The sequence below is a fragment of the Schistocerca serialis genome, chromosome 2 (genome assembly GCF_023864345.2).
Source record: "Schistocerca serialis cubense isolate TAMUIC-IGC-003099 chromosome 2, iqSchSeri2.2, whole genome shotgun sequence".
Classification (NCBI taxonomy): domain Eukaryota; kingdom Metazoa; phylum Arthropoda; class Insecta; order Orthoptera; family Acrididae; genus Schistocerca; species Schistocerca serialis.
The window spans coordinates 126428879-126449857 of record NC_064639.1 but is presented as its reverse complement, the minus strand read 5'-3'; the positions used below and the strand labels follow the sequence as shown (position 1 = coordinate 126449857).

The following is a 20979-nucleotide window of genomic DNA, read 5'->3' as shown; positions in this document are numbered from 1 at the left end:
AGCGACGCCCAAGACAGTGGATACTTTGCCGCAATCGCGGCTTCCGCCGAATGTGGTTGAAGCAAAACATCCCCTCGTCCGGTGGAATGCCGTGTGGCGGACGGTACACTCCGCCTCTCTTGCGTCGGACGTCAAATCAACGTAGTATGTGACAGTTAATGGGAAGCTGGTTTTGCATCGCGTATCCACCGGATCTACATGGCGTGATAACCATTATGTGCCATGCACGCGGTGCAAGACGACAGTGGCCATCGACTTGCGTGCGGCGAGTCAAGCAATGTCTGGCTTTTGGTTCTCCAGATGCTGGCATTCATCTCATGCATGACCCCTGACAGCGTTATTCTCTTCCCGGACATGAACATGTCTTATTTGACTCTTCTTTGAACTATTCTCTCTGTATTTTAAAAGTAAGCCTCTCTAATAGCGTCTGCTGCTTCAGCTGGATGAGCTAGTGGATACTGTATAAATGTTTACAGAAGTGCAGTACAATTTCTTTTCTTTGTGGTGACCAGATGGCAAGACGGAAGACTGGAAGCGCATCCTGGACGTGAACGTGCTGGGTCTGAGCATCTGCACCAGGGAGGCCGTGCAGGACATGCTGAGCAGGGGCGTCGACGACGGCTTCATCATCCACATCAACAGGTGGGTCTGTGGCCGGTCCTGTGTCAACACCGTACTCTCACTTTTATTCAGTAACATTTCATGTTATTTATTTAGTTAAATAAGCTTGCAGTCTTGTGTAACATGTTTCTCGTACAGCTTTTCGACTGTGTGAAGAAAGTCTGAAAGTGTTTCTCACACCTAGTGAACACCTGTTGCAACAGGCGCAAGGTAGCACCAGCACCGTGCTAAGAGGTTTTATCACGTACAAGCTCAGGTAAAGCCCTTGAATTTAAGCACGTAAAGAATACAGGTATTTTAACAAACAAAATAGTACTAAATAATCCATACACGAAAAGACAACAGAATGGAGAAATGAAGTAAACTGGACAGGCTCACCAGTACAAAGTATTTAATTTTCTGGCTAGCAATTCGTAATTAGCTGAACAAGGTACGCTAGGCAAAATCAACCAAAGCAACCCAATACTAGCCATACATGTCTTGTCCGGATATTGTAACTCGGACTTTTATCGGTCAATGTAAGGTAGAGTTGCAGTATGGCAGTATACTGTTTCATTATTTTCATGGCAGCAACACCAGCAAAAGTTACGAAATTGTTTCGAATGAAAAATAGCCCACTGTTGCACTAATTGCAGTTGTACTAATGCACTAATAACAGATCTAGTGGCGGAGGACATAAAGTGCCGTATGTAATTTTACTTATGATCGAAACAGGCTTATGTCCGTTGAAGTTATTTTTATTGATCGTGAGGCAGCCGCTGGGCTAAACGTTTTTCATTTTTAAAAGCTTGTGACTTCTGAAGAAGGATATGTTATTATAGTTGAAACCATGGTCAAAATTTAGTATAAAGATAACTAGTGCAACTGTGGGCTGTTTTTCATTCCAAACAGTGTACTGTTGTACTCAGAGTGAATGCGCCCATTGTCATCACAATAAAGCAAAGAACGTAATGCAGTACTCTGTTGGCTATTTCTGTGCAAATGATTTTAATCTGATCTATTATCTTAAATGCGGCAACGGCCTTGCCGCAGTGGCTGTACCGGTTCCCGTGAGATCACCCAAGTTAAGCGCTGTCGGGCGTGGTCGGCACTTGGATGGGGGACCATCCAGGCCGCCATGCGCTGTTGCCATTTCTTGGGGTGCACTCAGCCTCCTGATGCCAATTGAGGAGCTACTCGACCGAATAGTAGCGGCTTCGGTCAAGAATACCATCATAACGACCGGGAGAGCGGGGTGCTGACCCCACGCCCCTCCTACATTTACATCTACATCTACATCTACATTTATACTCCGCAAGCCACCCAACGGTGTGTGGCGGAGGGCACTTTACGTGCCACTGTCATTACCTCCCTTTCCTGTTCCAGTCGCGTATGGTTCGCGGGAAGAACGACTGTCTGAAAGCCTCCGTGCGCGCTCTAATCTCTCTAATTTTACATTCGTGATCTCCTCGGGAGGTATAAGTAGGGGGAAGCAATATATTCGATACCTCATCCAGAAACGCACCCTCTCGAAACCTGGCGAGCAAGCTACACCGCGATGCAGAGCGCCTCTCTTGCAGAGTCTGCCACTTGAGTTTATTAAACATCTCCCTAACGCCATCACGGTTACCAAATATCCCTGTGACGAAACGCGCCGCCCTTCTTTGGATCTTCTCTATCTCCTCCGTCATACCGATCTGGTACGGATCCCACACTGATGAGTAATACTCAAGTATAGGTCGAACGAGTGTTTTGTAAGCCACCTCCTTTGTTGATGGACTACATTTTCTAAGCACTCTCCCAATGAATCTCAACCTGGTACCCGCCTTACCAACAATTAATTTTATATGATCATTCCACTTCAAATCGTTCCGCACGCATACTCCCAGATATTTTACAGAAGTAACTGCTACCAGTGTTTGTTCCGCTATCATATAATCATACAATAAAGGATCCTTCTTTCTATGTATTCGCAATACATTACATTTGTCTATGTTAAGGGTCAGTTACCACTCCCTGCACCAAGTGCCTATCCGCTGCAGATCTTCCTGCATTTCGCTACAATTTTCTAATGCTGCAACTTCTCTGTATACTACAGCATCATCCGCGAAAAGCCGCGTGGAACTTCCGACACTATCTACTAGGTCATTTATATATATTGTGAAAAGCAATGGTCCCATAACGCTCCCCTGCGGCACGCCAGAGGTTACTTTAACGTCTGTAGACGTCTCTCCATTGATAACAACATGCTGTGTTCTGTTTGCTAAAAACTCTTCAATCCAGCCACACAGCTGGTCTGATATTCCGTAGGCTCTTACTTTGTTTATCAGGTGACAGTGCGGAACTGTATCGAACGCCTTCCGGAAGTCAAGAAAAATAGCATCTACCTGGGAGCCTGCATCTAATATTTTCTGGGTCTCATGAACAAATAAAGCGAGTTGGGTCTCACACGATCGCTGTTTCCGGAATCCATGTTGATTCCTACATAGTAGATTCTGGGTTTCCAAAAACGACATGATACTCGAGCAAAAAACATGTTCTAAAATTCTACAACAGATCGACGTCAGAGATATAGGTCTATAGTTTTGCGCATCTGCTCGACGACCCTTCTTGAAGACTGGGACTATCTGTGCTCTTTTCCAATCATTTGGAACCCTCCGTTCCTCTAGACTTGCGGTACACGGCTGTTAGAAGGGGGGCAAGTTCTTTCGCGTACTCTGTGTAGAATCGAATTGGTATCCCGTCAGGTCCAGTGGACTTTCCTCTATTGAGTGATTCCAGTTGCTTTTCTATTCCTTGGACACTTATTTCGATGTCAGCCATTTTTTCGTTTGTGCGAGGATTTAGAGAAGGAACTGCAGTGCGGTCTTCCTCTGTGAAACAGCTTTGGAAAAAGGTGTTTAGTATTTCAGCTTTACGCGTGTCATCCTCTGTTTCAATGCCATCATCATCCCGTAGTGTCTGGATATGCTGTTTCGAGCCACTTACTGATTTAACGTAAGACCAGAACTTCCTAGGATTTTCTGTCAAGTCGGTACATAGAATTTTACTTTCGAATTCACTGAACGCTTCACGCATAGACCTCCTTACGCTAACTTTGACATCGTTTAGCTTCTGTTTGTCTGAGAGGTTTTGGCTGCGTTTAAACTTGGAGTGGAGCTCTCTTTGGTTTCGCAGTAGTTTCCTAGCTTTGTTGTTGTACCACGGTGGGTTTTTCCCGTCCCTCACAGTTTTACTCGGCACGTACCTGTCTAAAACGCATTTTACGATTGCCTTGAACTTTTTCCATAAACACTCAACATTGCCAGTGTCGGAACAGAAATTTATCCGCATTTTCCACCGAGGATGACACGGCGGTCGGATGGTCCCGGTAGGCCACTCGTGGCCTGAAGACGGAGTGCTAATATTATCTTTAATGCAATTTCAAAAACAATCTTTAATTCCTAGATAGATTGACGACGCCTCTGTTAGTAGTGTTATTTCACCCAGCGCAGATGACTTCGTTACGACTATTGAATGTATTTGAACTTTACTAAGACGGTGCACTATTACGTGTACACTACCATTTCTTTATTTGCAGTTTCGTCTGTCTTGAGGTGATAAAAGTTTCTGTCAGGAGAGGTCGTAGTCTAGTTGCTGTTTACCCGCATTTCTCAGCTAGACAGTGACAACATTTAACATTGCTCTCTGCTGATTTATGCGCTAGCAATCAAGTATTTTCCACTTCAGTGTAATCTGTGGTTACGTTCAGTCAACTGAAGTTAAATCACTTTCATTCACATTTCATTTATAGATCATTCATATTTTAAAAAAATGAAACAGTGTTTTGAAAATACTGGGTATAATGGTTACTAGTGCAGATACCTTTGATTGAATTTTCTCATAATGAGAGTACTGAAGGGCGATCTGTATGCCGGCGTATCGACAAGCGCGGGCACGAAGATGAAGAACGCGAGAGCTGAGAGATCGACGTCAGCCAACAGCGAGCTTACTGGGACCGCACCGCGACAGCAGCGGCCTCTACAAGAAGAGAATACAAGTGCCGCTCCTGCTAGCCTCGGCCGGACAGTTGAAGATGCGGGCAGTAATAGTCCGGCACCATCAGATCCGGACTAGAAACCACGGAGTAGGAGACGCACCATAATAGAGCCGCGATCCTGACTGTTATACTGAGACTTGTGTCTTATGTCAAGTGCTTAGATGGACATTGCATTACAATGAAAGACATTGATTATTTGCATGTTGCCAATCGGTTGCGACACGTTCTTGTAAACCAAAGTTAAGTATTGTCGATCTACTTTATTGTAATAAAAACGATTCATGTGATTTGCTTGAATTGTTGTATAGCTATCCGAGAAAGCAGCATCCTTTAGGCATCCTATAAGAAACGAGTGGCCAGGACCCCTCAGTCATTTTTAATTGTTAAAAACTATTCAAAAGCCAAGATAGCAAAAAATATTTTTTTAAATTCAAGACAACCTGTTTCAACAGTCTTAACTGTCATCTTCAGGTCTTAATCATCCTTTTGTAGTAAAACACGTTCATTTTACGCTGAGCCTCATGCACAAGATGTCAGGTGGATAAAACTCAATACATTATAAACGTTTGTCATCTCTGAAATATTTGAAAACACACAGCACCCTGTCGAAAAGGCCATGTCCGTATACATATTGCTCACAGGGGCTTGTCACATGATACAGTTACAGTGCACAGTTGCACATCTGTGTACGTATCATATGTACTGCAAAGAGATGTTTAAGACTTGAAGATGACAGCTAACACTGTTGAAACCGGCCGTCTTGAATAAAAAGTATATTTGGAGCTACCTTGGCTTTTAGCAGATTTTTTTATTGGTGACTGAGAACAATGTCCTGGACAACATTGCATCAGTATTTAATTCATTTGCAGACTAATACGAGGGTGAGTCAAATGAAAAACTTAAATATTTTTTTTAAATATTATTTATTGTGCAGAAGAGGTACAAAGCTGTATCACTTTTCAACATATTCTCCCCCAAGCTCAACGCAAGTCGTCCGGTGCTTACGAAGTGCATAAATTCCTTTAGAAAAAAATTCTTCTGGTAGTCCACGCAACCACTCATGCACCACGTGGCGTACCTCATCATCAGAACGGAACTTCTTTCCTCCCGTTGCGTCTTTGACTGGTCTAAACATATGGAAATCACTTGGGGCAAGGTCTGGTGAGTATTGTGGATGCGGAAGACACTCAAAATGCAAGTCTATGATTGTTGCAACCGTTGTACGTGCAGTGTGGGGCCTTGCATTGTCATGTTGCAAAAGGACACCTGCTGATAGCAATCCACGTCGCTTTGATTTGATTGCAGGCCGCAGATGATTTTGTAGGAGATCTGTCTATGATGCACTGGTGACAGTGGTCGCTCTAGGCATGCAATGCTCCAAAATGACTCCTATTTCGTCCCAAAAGAGTGTCAGCATAGCCTTCCGTGCTGATGGTCCTGTCATAATCTTCTTTGGTTTTGGTGATGAGGTATGACGCCATTCCTTGCTCGCTCTCTTCGTTTCCTGTTGCTGGAAGTCAATCCAGGTTTCGTCCCCAGTAACGATTCTTGCAAGGAAGCCATCAGCTTCTCGTTCAAAGCGCCGAAGTTCTTCACAAGCATCAACACGTCGTTCTCTCATTTGAGGAGTCGGCTGCCGTGGTACCCATCTTGAAGACACTTTGTGAAACTGGACCACATCATGCACAATGTGGTGTGCTGACCCATGACTAATCTGTAAACATGCTGCACTGTCATTCAGTGTCACTCGTCGGTTTTTCTTCACTATGCCTTCAACTGGTGCAATGTTCTGTGGAGTCAGAACTCGTTGTGCCTCACCTGGACGAGGAGCATTTTCCACTGAAGTCACACCATTTGCGAACTTCCTACTCCATTCGTAGACTTGCTGCTGTGACAAACATGCATCACCGTACTGAACCTTCATTCGTCGATGAATTTCAATAGGTTTCACAACTTCACTACGCAAAAACCGAATAACAGAACGCTGTTCTTCCCTGGTGCAAGTCGTAACTGGGGTGGCCACATTTATACTGATAAAAATGAAATGAAATGTCGTGTGGCTAGGGCCTCCCGTCGGGTAGACCGTTTGCCTGGTGCAGGTCTTTCGATTTGTTGCCACTTCAGCGAATTTATACTGATACTGCGACGGTGTGTGTGCATGTGCACTATACTGCCACTTGCAGACCATTCTGCATGCTGTTTGTAGCATGCTTACCAATTTACAGGATAACGGCGCGAAATTTCCGTTTGTTATTACAAATTTAAGGTTTTCATTTGACTCACCCTCGTAATTATAGCTATAATATTTTAGGTTGGTTGGTACCTTCAAGTAGACGTAGCAAGGAAAGCTATTAATCCTCATTTTCCTCTGGGCATGTTGAAGTGTTGACGCATGGGCACAAAATGGTTAGCATACACTGACATGTGTAGTCACATTAGTAGGACAGGTACGACTATAGGCAAAACATTACGTAGTGGAAGCTATTTGATGTTTTGTGGGAAGACTGTTTGACGCAGAGAGAAAACAACCAACATACTGATGTGTGTACATATTAAGGTATCACATATAAACATATTTGCACTGATACCCTTCAGACTCCGTATATCTTGGCGAACTATTTTAAAACCACTTTTTGTACAACTTACATTTGAAATACTTCTTTCAGCTTATGCAATCAGTTAATTATTACTTCCTCAGAAAGATAAAATTCTTCTGTTGACACTTTAGGATGTATTGATAACTCAATGAATATTTATTATTATTACAATAACTCTAAGTTGGTTTAATCACCAGCACAGAATACAGTGTCATACAGTGTGTTTGCGAAATTCAAGTGGTGTAATAACAAAATAGCTGACCTGACCATGATGAGAACAAAAACTGGCTTCAACGTTGATACACAATCGTTCATACATTTTATTAATTTCGTTTCATGGTACAAATAACGTTGCAGGAGATGTAGCGCAGCTTAGAGCCTTTTCTTGTGATGAACGGCCGTCGACCAAGTGAAAGCTGAATGCAGCGTCGTAAATTTCCGAGTCCACATGTCAACCAATCTACAAGACGTCCATGCAAGAAAAGAAAACAACAAAAAACCTTTGTAGTTTCACTTTAATCAACCCTTCTTCTTTCAGTAAATCTGTTGTCACACAGGCATCAACTCGACGTCCTCCATATCTCTTTGTCCTGGACGTCCTCCTTCATTTGCTTGTAACTTCTTCCTCTCTTCATATCTGTTGACATTCCAAACCATTTTCTCCCTCTCCCTCTTTTTAGTTCTACTTTTTTCCTTCATAATTCTCCGCAGTAGACAATTCCCACGTAATATATCTCTCATCAAACAAATTTTCCTCTTCTTTATCATCTTCATGAAGTACCTCTCCTCTCGTACCCTGCTCAGCACCTACTCCTTTCTCATTCTGTCGATCGATTTCGTTTTCTTCTTTCTTCTCTATAACAACATTTCAAAACTTTCTACATATTTTTGTTCTTTCTATCTCACTGTCCACATTTCAGAACCATAAAACATCACACTCCACACAAAATATTTGGCGAACCTCTTCCTAAGTCTAATAGGCATGCTTCCGGCTGTCAGCAAACCCTTCACTCTCCCGAAAACTCTCTTTCCCATGGAGATTCTGCGTTTCATTTCCTCTGGACAACTTCTGCTGGAAGTTATCAAGCTTCCCAAATATTAGAATGACTGAACCTGTTCTAATAACATTTCTTGAAGTGATATAGTAATTGAGTCGCCTTCCTTTCCGATTCTCATCACTTCGGTCTTGCCAATGTTCAGTTTCGTTACACATTCTTCAAAACACTTACAATACTCCCCGTCATTACCTGGAGCTCTTCCTCCGTTCCTGCTAGCACAGTCATATTGCCAGTGTACTTCGTTGTTTTAATTCTTTCTTGTCCCAGTGCAAATCCTTTTGTTTTTTCAGGAAACATATTGAAAAGTAATTATTTTTGAATAGATTGTGCGAGTAAACAGTGATCAACGTTGTTACAAATATTTGCTATCAAAAACAGTCTTGATCACAATTTATTTATCTCTTCCAATCCTACCTCTATCTACTTCTACTCGAACTAACATTTTTTGTCCTGTATAGAGTTGCTTTATCAACCCTTTATCTTTCCAATCTATACCTGTATTTTTCAAAACCTTCAATAGCACATAACGGTCGCCGAGTCAAGTATTTTTTTCCCTGTCGGTGAACCAAACACATGTTTGTCTGTTCCCTTCCAAAAACATTTCTGCCATATCGACGAACTGAAGGCTAGGATACGAACTGCTGTGGGTACTGTGACAGAACACATGTTACGAAACACCTGGCGGGAACTGGAATACCGCCTCGACATTCTCCTAGGTACCAAGGAAGCACACGTTGAGACTTATTAACGTAAGTGGTCATAAAAAATTAGTATCACTAACCTATGTAACCGCATCAAATGTAACTTATTATGTCAAACGGTTATTCTGTAATAAATTTTTATAATCAGGGCAAGACTTTGTGCTCACCCTGTACTTTAATCATGGCGGTACGCGAACGGTTTACAGACTTCGCCGCTTCGGAAATATTTCCATTCTTCGCCCAAAAGCCAGTGATCACGCCGTTTTGACCGTCAGATAAATCGCTCCGTTTCCACATTACGAGAACGACTGCACTGTTTTCCACATTCCCTGAACATGCTTTATACACATTCCCCTCCCCCGCTATTGGTGCTGCCGTTTACCTCATGTGAGTGGTTATTGCACGTTGACATCGAACATAGGCAGCAGTCACATTAAAGTGACTGGACTGTACAAATTCGACCTGATCTCCTCGTACATTCTCCTCTAGCTTCTTTTCTATTCGTCTCAGCACTGTTCTGGTCACAACCTTGGTAAAATGGCGTATAAAACTAATTATTCTATAATCTTTACATTGACTGGTGTTGCATTTCTTTGGTAATTCAACCACTGTGGTCTTAAGGAGATCTTCGGGCCCAATACCAATGTTATATATTTTGTTGACCAGGTTTGTAATTGCAATTATAGCATCATTTCCTAAGGCCTTCAGAGCCTCAGACGGAGTTTAATTACAACCCATCGCTTTCTTTTTCTTAAGATCTGTGACATTACAGCCTTTATCACTGCTATTTTTAAAATGTAAAAGCTTTTTTTCTGTATTCGCGTCAGTATGTGCGAACTTTTAACATATACCAATGAATGTTGTAACCAGATATCTTTGCCGCGCTCCTGAAAAGCGCAGAATATCACGATAGCTATAAACTGTTATACGCTGCTATCGATCAGTAAAAAAAAAAAAAAAAAAAAAAAAAAAAAAAAAAAAAAAAAAGATGCACCTATGTTTAAAAATAACAATTGCCAATTTTTACTTCTGCAGGGAGCCGCGCCGCTCTCTAGCTGTTCTTCTGTGAATGTGTTGCGAGTCGAACGCAAAAGTATTGTGCTCCATACTGGTATAATCATTTTATTGTAAATTTAAGAGTTTAAGTGATTAAAAATATATGTAGCCACAAACAAGCGAGAATGTGTATCATGAAAATTCGCTCCACCGCCACAATGGGTGGCCATGTTAATGTAAGTTTCCGTTTCATAATATAATACTTGAAGCCTTGAAGTTTATTTAATTTCAAAGAAAATCCCTCAACCTTATTTTCATTAATTATACTTGTGATAATCTTTCCTGTTTAAAAGATTTATGCAGCTTATGATCCAGCGTGTGTTCTGTCGGAACAGGAGGCTGTCGTGACGACATCGTTATAGTATTTATTCCAAGTTCTTTCAGTTCCGTTTATATGTTCGTACAAATCCAATTAGTTGGTCCCTTAGGTTTCTTTCATGTAACTTCCGTCTGTTTTCTCCGCGCGATCTTCCTCCGAAAAAAATTTCTGTTCATTTTTTTTTAGTAATTTTCGATATCGCGAATGAGAAAAGACAGCCGCCTCCTGCTCCGAACGGAACACCACGACTTTTCTAACGTCGGAGAGTACCGCACGAATTTTCCGCTAAAAGGTAATAGAATTTCTTAAAGCTGGATCAATTACACATGTTGCTGCTGTTCTGCGGCAAATCTGGTGTGATTAACAGTAATTTATTCTGTCACGACAAAAAGAACGAATTTTATTTTTACCAAAGCAACAAAGCTTTCAATTAAATTACTAAAAAAAAATCATACCAGAGATTCTGAATCGCTTCTCCACCTCACGTTTTTCTGTTACTGGTCCTAAGGGATTTAAACAATTACCAGTGTGGAAAACCATTAATATTAACATACAATAAACTATGTGGTGGACTTTATCGTGTATCGTCTACGCAGCCAATTCTTCAGTAGTACAGCACAAAATCTGAGTCACTACTAGTTATAAATACTAACGTAGAATATATGGATATGTCATAATCACGGTTGTGTGGATCCTTAATAGTGACGATACCAGCGACCCCAGTCACAGTAGTAGAGATGCCACTCACAGGTCCTTCGATCAGCATGCAAATTGAGAGAGGAAGTAGCCATAGCAGTAATACGGGTTGTTCAAAAAGTCTCTCCACAGTGCCGTATGATTGTTAGCCGCGCGTGCCGTATGCCGCAGTGAATACACCGAAATGAAACTCATTGAAATACAAGTTATTGATTTATTGAATATTCAGTTTTACTTACAGATCTTTACATTAAATGTTGAAAGTGTCCCCTGTGTTGTTGAATACACAATTCAATTCGTCTTATCATCTTTCCAAATACAAGCTGTAACATTTCTCCTGTAACAGAAGCAGTGAAAGTGGATATTGCAGTTTTCAATTTATCGATAGTTTTGGGACGGTTTTTACAGACAGTTGCTTTCGCTGCACCCCAGAAGAAAAAGTCAAGTAGTGTTAGGTCAGGCGATCGTAGAGGCCAAAGTCCCTGTAAAATTATGCGATCACCAAAAACATCAGCAAGCAGTGACATTGAAACGCGAGCTGTATGCGCGGTTGCACCATCTTGTTGAAAATAGCTGTTCAGTATTTCACTTAACGCAAGTTACCGTATGAATGGGTACAGCATATCACTGCGTTTATTATTTCGTTGAAAAATATCGGACCCACAATCCGACGTCTAGAAATTGCAGTCTAAAACTCCTATTTTTCACAGAATGAAGTGGGTCCTCATGAATACACAATGGATTTGCAGTATTCCACATACGAGGATTTTGCGAGTTTATGTACTCGGATAAATGAAACCACACCTCATCAGTGAAAAAAGGTTTCATTAAGAATATCCCTTCCATTTGGTGAACGAAATTTTTGAACCATTGACAATAATGCAGTCTCTTGCCATGATCAGAATTTTTCAGTTCTTGCACGACTGTGACTTTGTATGGGAAAAGTTCTACTCTTTTCCTTACAGCTGTGTGGACCGTTCCGACATGAATATCGATTTCCTGGGCAAGTTTTCTTACTGATGCGTTCGGCGTCATGGACATTTCATCGGAAATATCGAGTAGTTCATCCTCAGACAAAACGCTAGGTCGACCACTTCTCAGTGCATCTGTCACTCAATCCGTACTTCGAAATTTATTAATCAAATCTCGCACAGTATCGCGATGTGGGAGTGTTGTCTACAGGGAAACTGAATGAAATGTTCGACGAACTGAAACTGTGTATTTGCCGCCATCTTTGAACACTTGTTCGACTAAAAACACACGTTCTTCAATGCTTAGCATGTCAGCAGTGACAAAAACGAAACAAACGAACAAAGGAACTAAACTTAAACGTTCACGTAAACGCGTAACGACACACACCAACGATGCTACAGACGCTGGATGAGATAAACGAAACAGTGGGATTTGGGAGAGTCCTCTTGAAGGGAAGTAACCCAGGCAGGAGAACAATCATACGGCACTGCGGAGAGGCTTTTTGAACAACCCGTAGTAACTATGGTGTGAGAAAATGCTCTCAGTCTTCTTGGCACGTCAGTAGACGTTACTCCTGATGAAGGTGATTACGGGTAATAACAGAAAGTTCGATTTTCTACCCCAGTTTAATACCGCAAGAAGATCGAGAACATTTTTCACGAAGATAACATCAAAGGGAACTTTGGTCCCATACTTACACTGTATCGAATTTACTTCTGTTGAAACATTTGGCCCAGCAATGAGCAAAGCTAATGTTAGATCGTTACATGAACATTCAGGGTATGGTGCAAGGTTGCATACGAGAGTGTTTGTCGAAATGTGTGGCAAACATGGAAGCTAAGTTCACGTAATTCTTCCCTGTCAGTCGTATGAATTGCTATGACTGTAGAGTTTATTTACATTGCCTAGAAAAATCTAAACACAGTTCAGCAAGTCATCACCATTGAATGATGTGGTATCTTCAGTTTGAGGAAAGTAAGAAAATCAAAGCAACAGCAAGAAAGATGGGGAAGATGCGTGAAGAAGTAGCACGCTACAAAATAGGCAGATAAATATCACATGTGTGTTTCACTATTAAACTATTAGTTGAGATGAATCATCCAAAGTAATGCTGCACATACTGACTTCCAATTCACCTGGGAAGTTGCAACTAGTATCTAATGTTGCAATCTGTTTCCTAATTTTCAGTGTTGCAGGACACACACTGCAGCTTACAGATGGTAAAGCGATGTATGCTGCCAGCAAGCACGCAGTAAAAGTCCTGCTCGAAGGGCTGAGAAAGGATCTCGTGAGCAAGGGTAGCAAGATACGAGTTGGGGTAAGTTATCCATTACATGTGGTACATGGCTAGCAGGTCTATGTCAGTCGTTTTCATGTCAATTATATTTCCATATCACTATTGTTACGAGTACTTTTGTCTTTTTCAGTTTTCCTGACACAACTTGTTTTTCACATATTCATATTCCAGCCTTCCTTAGTAATGTAGCATATAACTATCTCCTAAAAGTACGCTGGTTCTCATAAAACAAGGAAAACTCAGACTACAATCAAAAAACTAAAACGTCGTATAGAACGTACTTTTCGAAAGTATAAGACACTTGACACAAGGTTAATTGTACAAGGAAACACAGTTCTGAATGAAGGATGAGTGTAGTATGCTGTTTATGTTCACCACATAAAAATAGAGCAGTTTGTTTCAAATACGTCATATTAACCGTTAATTTTTTGACATAAGCTGCTTGTAGGCAGTAGTTTATTTGACGGGACTAGTCTCAGGCGTTGCCCACCATCGAGGCTGTCTCTACTACACAAAAGACACATATTTCTTATAATGCGTTACTTATGGTTTGCATAGTAGTGTTTTATGCACATGTGACTTTTCAGTTCTTTGTAAAGTGATTTCCAGTATGGTAATGCACTCTAGCGTATGCCAATAACAGTATTTAGTAGTATCCATGTAACAACGCATTTTGGGATTTGTATGTAAATATATGTAATCAGCATAAGGTTTTTTTACTAATATATACAGAATTATCATTGGTAACTGCTGTAAATGCGAAAATTATTTTGTTATACGTAATAGAATATATAACACCACTTCTAATTTGTATTAGCTTTTTTTAGAAGAACAAACACGTGTGTTATCATTAAAGAAACTAGTTCTGTTAAATAAACTGCTACCAACAAACAACTTATGTCAAACAATTAATGATTAATATGATTTATTTAAACTTTCCACAAGCCTTATGCACTAGACATTCTAGATAGTTTACTGCAAGTAAAATAACACTCTTGCGGATTTTTGCAACCCTCAGCAAATGAACTACACATACAACGAACTGTGGTGTCATTTATCATTGCTGTGTGCTCCATGTGACGTGACTGCCATTCATCTTACAAAGCTAGCCTCTGCATGACCATTCCAAAGTTGTTCTATGTGATTGGATTGTGCGACTGAAGTTTTCACGTCATGTAATGAATTTATTGTGCAGCACAGGATTTTCGTGGGAACTGTGTTAGGCTGGATGCTGTGTAACCATGGGTTTTTGAATAAATGTTTTATTATGACAATAACAATTTACGATGCAGAGTATATGCATAAATAAGGAAGTTGATATTTGCACCCCGGCTACGAGTCAATAGCTGCAAATGGCACAATACTTACGAAAAGTAATTTTCCCACAGTAATAAAATAATAACAGTTTAAAAGAGGTACTATATACATACAGCAGCAGTTAAGATACATGTATACGTATCAGCTCCAACCAACAGAAAGTAGCTTTGCAGGGGCTACAGAAATATTCTTGCACAACAACGCTAGTTTAGGAAAATTTACAACAAAACCCAACTACAACCCTCGCCTTAAAATCACTCAGAGCGACAACACATATGAATAGCACATTGCACACTTACAGAATAAGCCAACGCACAGTCAAGCTTAAAATGGTGCTAGAAACACCGTTTGCTATCCCAGTTAAATGTCAAAATGACAGCTGGCCACATCGTGTGTTAGCTGCTGCAATCTCCATGCTCTCCTTCTTCCACCAGTCTCTCTGACTCCACGGCACTGCCTGTTTCTCCAGGGTCCGTCTTGTTTGCTAGCGTAAATTCACTGTCACTCGACTCCACTGTAGTGCCCACAATTACAGGGTGTTTCAAAAATGACTGGTATATTTGAAACGGCAATAAAAACTAAACGAGCAGCGATAGAAATACACCGTTTGTTGCAATATGCTTGGGAGAACAGTACATTTTCAGGCGGACAAACTTTCGAAATTACAGTAGTTACAATTTTCAACAACAGATGGCGCTGCAAGTGATGTGAAAGATATAGAAGACAATGCAGTCTGTGGGTGCGCCATTCTGTACGTCGTCTTTCTGCTGTAAGCGTGTGCTGTTCACAACGTGCAAGTGTGCTGTAGACAACATGGTTTATTCCTTAGAACAGAGGATTTTTCTGGTGTTGGAATTCCACCGCCTAGAACACAGTGTTGTTGCAACAAGACGAAGTTTAATGTAACCAAAGGACCGAAAAGCGATACAATAAAGGATCTGTTTGAAAAATTTCAACGGACTGGGAACGCGACGGATGAACGTGCTGGAAAGGTAGGGCGACTGCGTACGGCAACCACAGAGGGCAACGCACAGCTAGTGCAGCAGGTGATCCAACAACGGCCTCGGGTTTCCGTTCGCCGTGTTGCAGCTGCGGTCCAAATGACGCCAACGTCCACGTATCGTCTCATGCGCCAGAGTTTACACCTCTATCCATACAAAATTCAAACGCGGCAACCCCTCAGCGCTGCTACCATTGCTGCACGAGAGACATTCGCCAACGATGTAGTGCACAGGATTGATGACGGCGATATGCATGTGGGCAGCATTTGGTTTGCTGACGAAGCTTATTTTTACCTGGACGGCTTCGTCAATAAACAGAACTGGCGCATATGGGGAACCGAAGAGCCCCATGTTGCAGTCCCATCGTCCCTGCATCCTCAAAAAGTACTGGTCTGGGCCGCCATTTCTTCCAAAGGAATCATTGGCCCATTTTTCAGATCCGAAACGATTACTGCATCACGCTATCTGGACATTCTTCGTGAATTTGTGGCGGTACAAACTGCCTTAGACGACACTGCAAACACCTCGTGGTTTATGCAAGATGGTGCCCGGCCACATCGCACGGCCGACGTCTTTAATTTCCTGAATGAATATTTCGATGATCGTGTGATTGCTTTGGGCTATCCGAAACATACAGGAGGCGGCGTGGATTGGCCTCCCTATTCGCCAGACATGAACCCCTGTGACTTCTTTCTGTGGGGACACTTGAAAGACCAGGTGTACCGCCAGAATCCAGAAACAATTGAACAGCTGAAGCAGTACATCTCATCTGCATGTGAAGCCATTCCGCCAGACACGTTGTCAAAGGTTTCGGGTAATTTGATTCAGAGACTACGCCATATTATTGCTACGCATGGTGGATATGTGGAAAATATCGTACTATAGAGTTTACCAGGCCGCAGCGCCATCTGTTGTTGAAAATTGTAACTACTGTAATTTCGAAAGTTTGTCTGCCTGAAAATGTACTGTTGTCCCAAGCATATTGCAACAAACGGTGTATTTCTATCGCTGCTCGTTTAGTTTTTATTGCCGTTTCAAATATACCGGTCATTTTTGAAACACCCTGTAGATACACCACAGCCTACAATACAATCAGAATATACCACAGCTTCGCTGTACCTTCTCAATTCAAGTACCACTATCTAAGCCAGCTCCGCCAACATAGGAGCAACACGACATCACTGTGTCTTGGCATTTCAAATCCTTGTCACACATTAATGACAGCACCCATACTACTGTGGGCACACTGAAGGGAGTGCAGTGCTTTACAGTCGTCGTAATGGAACCTTTGTTCTGCAATCCTTCCCCGAGTCCAAGCTTCTGTATTTTTTGAATGTACCGAGGAAACACCATTTGCTACGCCAGCCAAATGTCAAAATGACAGCTGGCCACATCGCTTGTTAACCACTGCAGTCCCAGTGCTCTCCTTCCTCCACCAGTCTCTCTGACTCCACTGCACTGACTGTTTCTCCAGGGTCCGTCTCGTTTGCTAGCGTAAATTCACTGCCGCTCCACTGCAGTGCCCTCATCTGACGACTGTGGCCAACCCTTTGGCCAGCTATGCTAATGAAAAAGATGAGCATAGCAGATCCGCCTTGTTATGCCTGGCATGGAACTCAAGGCTTATCGTCTGGCCATAGCCCCCCCCCCCCCCACCCCCAGTACTCTCTCAAGTTGCTGTGGCAGCTTCCACTCCCTACAGCTACCACTATATCCACCTGCTATCACCTGCCTGTGCATCGAACCTCTAGCAGTCTGTCCAGGCTCCACTTTTCGGTGGCTATCCCTCACAGCCAATAACTCCATGATGTAAACAGGACCCAATGGCATGTCCTGCATAGACTGATAACACACATAATCTGTTGCCTCTCCTGACAGGATCCAGAGATGGCTTCTGGTTCATGCTACTTTCAAGTCATGTCGTTTTGCCACCGCAGACCTCAGAGTGTCTCTGCCTATCCCAGTTCCGCCGACGCATGTTTCCCATGATTAAGGCGCCACACCTGCGCTAGAGCGACCAGTTGGGTCGGCAGTAAATCAGAAGAACCCCAAAAACTCTGTTTGACGGCACAAACTCCATGCCCCCTCCAACCCACAAAACTGGACGCCACCCAACCAGTAAGGCAACAGAGCACCGTATTATCGTAGATCGCTGGAAGAACGTAAAGTACCTAGCGACTGGAAGAAAGCGCAGGTCGTTCCCATTTTCAAGAAGGGTCATAAATCAGATGCGAATAATTATAGGCCTATTTCGCTTACGTCAATCTGTTGTAGAATAATGGAACATGTTTTGTGTTCTCGTATTATGACGTTCTTAGATAATACAAATCTCCTTCATCATAACCAACATGGATTCCGCAAACAGAGATCATGTGAAACTCAGCTCGCCGTATTTGCCCAAGAAATTCACAGTGCCGTAGACACTGGCGAGCAGATTGATGCCGTATTCCTGGACTTCAGGAAGGCATTTGATACGGTTCCGCACTTACGTTTAGTGAAAAAAATACGAGCTTACGGAATATCGGACCAGGTTTGTGATTGGATTCAGGATTTCCTAGAAGAAAGAACACAACATGTCATTCTTAACGGTTCAAAATCTGCAGATGTGGAGGTAATTTCGGGAGTACCGCAGGGAAGCGTGATAGGACCTTTATTGTTTACAATACACATAAATGACTTAGTTGACAACATCGGTAGCTCCGTGAGGCTATTTGCAGATGACACGGTTGTCTACAAGAAAGTAGTAACATCAGAAGACTCGTACGTACTCCAGGAGGACCTGCAGAGGATTAATGCATGGTGCGACAGCTGGCAGCTTTCCCTAAACGTAGATAAATGTAATATAATGCGCATACATAGGGGCAGAAATCCATTCCAGTACGATTATGCCATAGGTGGTAAATCATTGGAAGCGGTAACGACCGTAAAATACTTAGGAGTTACTATCCGGAGCGATCTGAAGTGGAATGATCACATAAAACAAATAGTGGGAAAAGCAGGCGCCAGGTTGAGATTCATAGGAAGAATTCTAAGAAAATGTGACTCATCGACGAAAGAAGTAGCTTACAAAACGCTTGTTCGTCCGATTCTTGAGTATTGCTCATCAGTATGGGACCCTTACCATGTTGGATTAATAGAAGAGATAGACATGATCCAGCGAAAAGCAGCGCGATTCGTCATGGGGACATTTAGTCAGCGCGAGAGCGTTACGGAGATGCTGAACAAGCTCCAGTGGCGGACACTTCAAGAAAGGCGTTACGCAATACGGAGAGGTTTATTATCGAAATTACGAGAGAGCACATTCCGGGAAGAGATGGGCAACATATTACTACCGCCCACATATATCTCGCGTAATGATCACAACGAAAAGATCCGAGAAATTAGAGCAAATACGGAGACTTGCAAGCAGTCGTTCTTCCCACGCACAATTCGTGAATGGAACAGGGAAGGGGGGATCAGATAGTGGTACAATAAGTACCCTCCGCCACACACCGTAAGGTGGCTCGCAGAGTATAGATGTAGATGTAGATAGCAGTTAGCTCCATCTTCTCCATTGGCGATCGTGGCAATCAGTCGCAGTTACAGAACGACAAGCATTGCGAGACGTTCAGCCTATGGTCCGTCAGCCTGAAAAGTCACGTTTGCTGCTGAAGGAGTAACCATCAGCAGGCGCCAACGCCTATAACCTCAACACTCTGTACGTTCGTTGGATGACGTTTCCGGGCACAGGTTCCTATTCTCAATTTGTTCCTCACAACACCATCTACAACCCCTCAAATTTTATCAGTATCATGTTCTAACAGTCTCTATTTACTGAGGGCTTAAAATGGAGGGCAGTTAATCTGAACAGGCTATACTATACTTAGTGAAGTCATTAATTAAAGAACTGTGATATTTCTAAGTTGGCATGAGAAATGCTTGCTGTATATGACATACACATTGCTGTTGAATTACTGCGTTCTAACGCCGTTTTCTAGCAGCCATGATCATATCGATAAAAACCCCAATATCTCATTAAAGCACTCCGTCGTCATGCCACAAGTGGCCTATCGGGACCATCCGACCGCCCTGTCATACTCAGCTGAGGATGTGGATAGGAGAGGCGTGTGGTCAACATACCGATCTCCCGGTCGTTATGATGGTTTTCTTTGACCGGAGCCGCTACTGTTTGGTCGAGTAGCTCCTCAATTGGCATCACGAGGCTGAGTGCACCCCGAAAAGTGGCAACAGCGCATGACGGCCCAGATGGTCACCCATCCAACAGCCAGCCATGCCCGGACAGCACTTCGATGATCTGACGGGAACTGGTGTATCCACTGAGGCAACGCCGTCGCTAATATCTCGTTAAGTACATGCTCAATTTTGAAGAAACTTGTCGAAATTTGCTTTCTTGGTGCGCTTCTTGCATTGACCGTGTAATATTTACTGCACAAGTTTTTTTAGCGGTTCTAAAATGAATGTACAATGGGCTGTGATGTTATCACTGGAATCTTGATATGGACGGTTGACAGAGTGGTCAGCTGTGTGTAAACAGATGGCAGCTATGAGGAAGCCTCATTTGCTTCCCCACATACACTACCTTTTTACACGCGCAGTAGTAACTATACTCACTGATAGCTGATGGGATACAGAGAGAATGTTAATTGTGATTACTCTGAACTGCCAATGTACTGATGAGTAGTGTTAATCTTTCTGTGTATAAACATGTATGAGCACAGGCATGTCTGTGTTTGTGTGTGTGTGTGTGTGTGTGTGTGTGTGTGTACGTGCGTGCGTGTTTTTCAAAATTTCATTTCTGTGACTGCACATACTTTTTATTGCGACACATGTTTTCTTACAGGAAGTTTCTCCAGGTTTAGTGCTAACTGAGGGAATAACAAACGTAGCGGCTGCTGCTCCAAAGGGAAACGATTTCTTCTCCAAATTGAACGATATACCTTCTTTGGAATCAGAAGACGTAGCAGGAGCTGTTCTTTATATGTTGTCCCAGCATCCTCGCGTTCAGGTTTGTACCATGCGCTATAGAATCGATGGAGTGGAGGTTCGGGTTCATTCCGTGTAGACTGATAATTTCACTTTAAAATAATTCGAGACTTCATCCATGTTTACCCAGTAATCTCTGTAATAAGGTGTTTGAACGGTGACTACCTAGTGTGAAGTGACCTAATAGCTCAGATCGAGCACTTCTACTTTTTTTTCTTTTTTTGCTTAATAATTATCATGTACCAGCTACAAAGTTTTATGTGGGAGTTGTGCGTAGCGGCTCTAGCTCGCGTAGTTTTATCACTATGCTTTGGCCTCCGCTATGCAATTAATTGGACTAACA

General features: G+C 42.4%; 1 protein-coding gene across 1 annotated transcript in view; it reads left to right on the top strand.

Annotated features, from left to right (window-relative positions):
• Positions 1-13474, top strand: part of LOC126455770 (dehydrogenase/reductase SDR family member 11-like) — a 94118-nt gene extending 80644 nt beyond the window's left edge. The window contains exons 3-5 of the mRNA XM_050091535.1: positions 513-642; positions 13227-13356; positions 13466-13474. Of these exons, the coding sequence (XP_049947492.1) occupies positions 513-642; positions 13227-13356; positions 13466-13474 (269 nt within the window). The remainder of the gene's footprint in view (positions 1-512; positions 643-13226; positions 13357-13465) is intronic.
• Positions 13475-20979: the final 7505 nt, after the last annotated feature.